Below are 4,213 nucleotides of genomic sequence, written 5' to 3' on the forward strand. Positions count from 1 at the left end.
AATCCCGACTTAGACGAAGTAAAGATTGCCATATCTAAGCTGAAATATAATAAAGTCGCTGGAGCGGATGGCTTGAATGCCGAGCTCTTTAAAGCAGCTGGATATAAGTTGATTAAGAGCATGCACCAACTTATCTCTAAGATATGGTCGGAAGAAAGCATGCCCGATGAATGGCACCTCAGTATTGTTTGCCCGGTCCTGAAAAAACTAAACACTCTAAAGTGCGCCAACTATAGAGTAATTAGTCGCTACTTAACATCGCCTATTTAACATATTGTTAACGTCTAAAGCCCATCGTCAACAACCTGATAGGTCCTTATCAGTGTAATTTAAGATTTTAGACCAGGAAAGTCCACAGTCGATCAAATATTCACATTACGGCAGATCTTGGCAAAAAACCCAAATCGACACCCACCATCTTTTCATTGATTTCAAGGCCCAATATGACAGCATCTACAGGGACGAGCTGTATAGAGCCATGTCTAGTTTTGGCATCCCTGCCAAACTCTTCCGTTGGTGCAGGATGACCATGGAGAATTCTCTATGGTTGGACACAACATAACAACAATGAAAGCTACTGTTCTTTTGATGTTGATAAATGGCTTTAGACAAAGTGATGCGCTGTCATGCGATTTTTTTAACATCGTCCTTGAAAGAACTGTGCAGAGTTCCCACGCCAACACTAGAGGCATTGTCTTTTAAAAGTCTGTCCAATTACCAACATAAATTGATGACATTGCCATAATCGGAAGAACTCAATGTGGTGTCAATATGGTTTTTGTGAATATTGACGCAGAGGCGGCAAAAATGGTTTTAACGATTAATGCGGCAAAACAAAGTAAAGTTTGTCATCAAGAAAGAATCTAAAACACTGACGCGTCTCGATCAAACGTAAAAAATAGCGTTTACTCAAATAATAATCTGTGAACTTTAGACACTTCGGAAGCCACCATTACCCAAGATATGCCCGAAATATGTAAAAAAGTGATTACAAAGTACCTCAACAGAATCGCATGTTGTCAATCTTCCCGAGGCGTCAATTTAATGATATTATTTTTCATACTTAATGGAAAAGTCTTAGCTTCATAACGATGTGAAATATTTATCAAAAATGGTTGTAAATAATCTCTTAATGTGTTTCGTTTATTTATGAATTACCTTCTAAACCAAAAATTAACAACGTTCATCACTGGAATTTAAAAACCAAGATCTTGGTTCATTAAGCTTACTTCTTCAAAACTGTTACTATCTTCAGTGCGTCCTTTTTCTTATTCTTAAAGGTATATGAATATCAACACCACCAAAAACGAAAAATCAATGTACCAATGTCAATTTAATGACCATAAAAAAAACTTAAGTGATTCATATACTTGCCTATATTTTGACATTTTAAATTTTGTGAATTTTTCTTTCTGTGAAAAATTAAATATTCTTGGAGAATAACTTCAAATTTACTTTCCGAACTGAGCTCAAAATTTAAGTAACACAACCTAAAATCTCCCAAAAAAAATTGTAAAAATATGTCACGAAATTCGTCCTGTTCTTGTTGCAAGCCATGTGATCCATGTTGCATGCCTTATGGGGTAAGTTTTTCTTAAATTCAAAGCATTTCGATTGCAAATGTTTTCACTTTCGGATAGCAATCATTCGAATGTTATTTTGGATCAGAAATGGAAGCTATACCGCAGGAGATAGAAATATCAGACAAAAATGCATTGTCCTCAGAAATTCTACCAGTTTTGAATAAAAAATCGTCTCAGAAAAACAAAGTTTTGCCATTGACGATAGAGAACTTGAGAAAATGTATTCCTACTACCATAAATAATTTGGTAAGGGAAATAATAATCTATTCGAATGTTTGCTATCTTCAAGATTTTAAACCTTTATTTAAATGTTGTTTTAAATAATTTTTCTTTCTTTTGAAAAAGCCATTTACTCGTATAACCAAAAAGGTTAAATCTGATGTGCTTTATAGTTCTTGGGAATGCTGTAAGCGAAATGGAATCCAAGATGAAACACCTCAATGGCTTGTTTTGGGGAGACCTTATCGTCGACCTGGTCCAAGCTACCGATGTGTAGTTGCTTACTATCCATCTTGTGATTGCTATCAGTGCCGTTGAGGTATTAAAGTATTTACAAAAATGGATTGTAAGTAATGGATCATAAGTTTTATGAACCTATTTGTTGGTTACCTTTAACCGAAAAGAGAATAGCATTGAAACAAAAAAAAACTGAAAACCATTGAAAAGTGGTTTGGACTTAGTGATTTTTAAAGGTCGCAGCCAAGTGGGAGAACCAATAAATTGAAAACATTTTAAAATAAAAAAGAAATAAAAATTGAATATAGCCTACATTGATGTTTTTTCTTTTAAAGGGTGGTTTTTTTATTGTACGTTTACGTCGACAAAACTCAATGTTAATTTTAACAAAACGTTTATTCAATAAGATACATTTATTTCTCGTTTTTGTTTACACAGAACTTTTATTTAATTTTTACTCTTGTACTATCGTTTAATAATTGTTTATTTTCGCGGCGTCCGATTTCGTCGGCTTCGATTTGATCACTGATCCTTCTCTCTCTATTTCATTCTTACAATCCACCCCCCGTGGATCCTCTAGGATTCACCATCAATCGTCAAAACGGCTAGTTTATTGGCAGGGCGTCTTAGAAGGGCATTTGCAGTTTTCACTTCGGCTATTCTGATGTGGCCGTCCTTAGCTGGGACAACCTTTGTAACTCGTCCCTTTTGCCATTGGCTACGAGGTTGATTATGATCGCAAATGATGACCAGATCGTTGACTTTAAGCGGTGGTGGTTTGTCATGCCACTTGGAACGGCGTAAAAGTTGTGGTAGGTATTCTACAACCCATCTCTTCCATAAACGATCCTTCAAGTTTTGTGCGATTCGCCATTGCTTTTGTAAGCATATTTTGATGTCGACAGGATGTGGTGTCTGGGTCGAGTTAACACACCCTAACAAAAAGTGGTTCGGTGTTAGCGGCTCGTCTTGGTCACTGGACAGCGGAATTTCAGTGAGCGGTCGGGAATTCATGATGTTTTCTTAGTCCAAAAGAGCACATCGAAGAGTCTCAATTCTAGGTGCCTCATCCTTCAGTGTTTTTGAGAACAGGAGCTTCACAATTTTGATAAGTCGTTCCCAGCATCCACCGGAACTAGGGTTTGCAGGGCAATTGAAGATCCACTCGATATTTTGTTTGGTGGATTCGTCTATAATTCGATCGGTGTCCAAGAGACATTCATTTTTCTTCAATTCCCTCTGTGCACCGATGAAATTGGTGCCATTATCGCATCGAATAGACACTGGTGACCCACGACGGTTGATGAAGTTCTTCAGGCATATTATGAAAGCGTCTGTTGATAAGCTTTCGGCAATTTCGAAATGTGCTGCTCGGATGGTAAGGCATGTGAATATGACCACCCACCTTTTCTCACGGCGTCGCCCTATAGATACATTCAAGGGTCCAAATAGATCAACACCTGTATAGGTGAATGGTCGAACATAGGGTGTTACCCGGTCGGTAGGTAGTTGTCCCATTAAAGGCGGTTTTGGGGCGGCTCTGTCAATCTTACATATTGAACACTCCTTTTGTACATCTTTTAAGATAGTTTTTAAGCGAGGCATCCAGAATATTTGACGGATTTGGTTGATGATGACAGCGACATTTTGGTGGTGATACCTCCGGTGGAAACTTTCAACAATAAGGCGAGATACTGTATGATTTTGTGGCAGTATTATGGGTCTTCGTGCACTGTATGGTAGACAAAGTGCTTCATCTAATCGGCCTTGAATTCTCAGCAAACCTTTTTCGTCCAAATACGGCGTCAGGGCATAAATTGAACTGGAATTAGAAATAGGTTTACCCCCTTTCAAAGCGGCTATCTCAAGACGGTATTCTTCTTTTTGGACGATTCGGCAAATGAACTGCTCCGCAGCCGCCATATCAGAAACTAAGAGGGGGCCTTTCGGTACGTCGATTTTTGCCTTAATTTTCGCAAATCTTACCACCCATGCGGTTACTCGTTTTAGCTTAAAATAAGAAGAATACTTAGTAAATTGAATAAAAGGTCTACTCGCCTGGCAACATAAGACTGTCTTCGTTTGGATTTCTTCTTCGGATGCTATGTTGGTTTTTTCTAGCTGGAACGCTGGCCAATGTTGTTCGTTGTCTTTCAAAAATCAGGTCCCTGAAT

The 4,213-nt window shown here is 38.0% G+C and overlaps 1 protein-coding gene across 2 annotated transcripts; it reads left to right on the forward strand.

Annotated features, from left to right (window-relative positions):
* The first annotated feature begins 1,425 nt into the window (after window positions 1–1,425).
* Window positions 1,426–2,351, forward strand: LOC129939193 (uncharacterized). Of its 2 annotated transcripts, XM_056047111.1 has the most exons (3): window positions 1,426–1,583; window positions 1,641–1,829; window positions 1,929–2,351. In XM_056047111.1, the coding sequence occupies exons 1-3, from the start codon at window positions 1,521–1,523 to the stop codon at window positions 2,118–2,120; spliced, it is 444 nt and encodes a 147-aa protein (XP_055903086.1). In that variant the 5' UTR covers window positions 1,426–1,520; the 3' UTR covers window positions 2,121–2,351. The 2 variants fall into 2 exon arrangements, 1 of the variants encoding a protein (XP_055903086.1); XR_008780515.1 differs by lacking the exon at window positions 1,641–1,829.
* The last annotated feature ends 1,862 nt before the right edge of the window (window positions 2,352–4,213 follow it).

Source organism: Eupeodes corollae, chromosome 1, assembly GCF_945859685.1.
Source record: "Eupeodes corollae chromosome 1, idEupCoro1.1, whole genome shotgun sequence".
Taxonomy (NCBI): Eukaryota; Metazoa; Arthropoda; class Insecta; order Diptera; family Syrphidae; genus Eupeodes; species Eupeodes corollae.

Coding starts and splice junctions, on each gene's coding strand:
- LOC129939193 (XM_056047111.1), top strand. CDS start 1,521: ATGTCACGAAATTCGTCCTGTTCTTGTTGCAAGCCATGTGATCCATGT. Junction 1,584..1,640: donor CATGTTGCATGCCTTATGGG/GTAAGTTTTTCT, acceptor ACTTTCGGATAG/CAATCATTCGAATGTTATTT. Junction 1,830..1,928: donor CTACTACCATAAATAATTTG/GTAAGGGAAATA, acceptor CTTTTGAAAAAG/CCATTTACTCGTATAACCAA.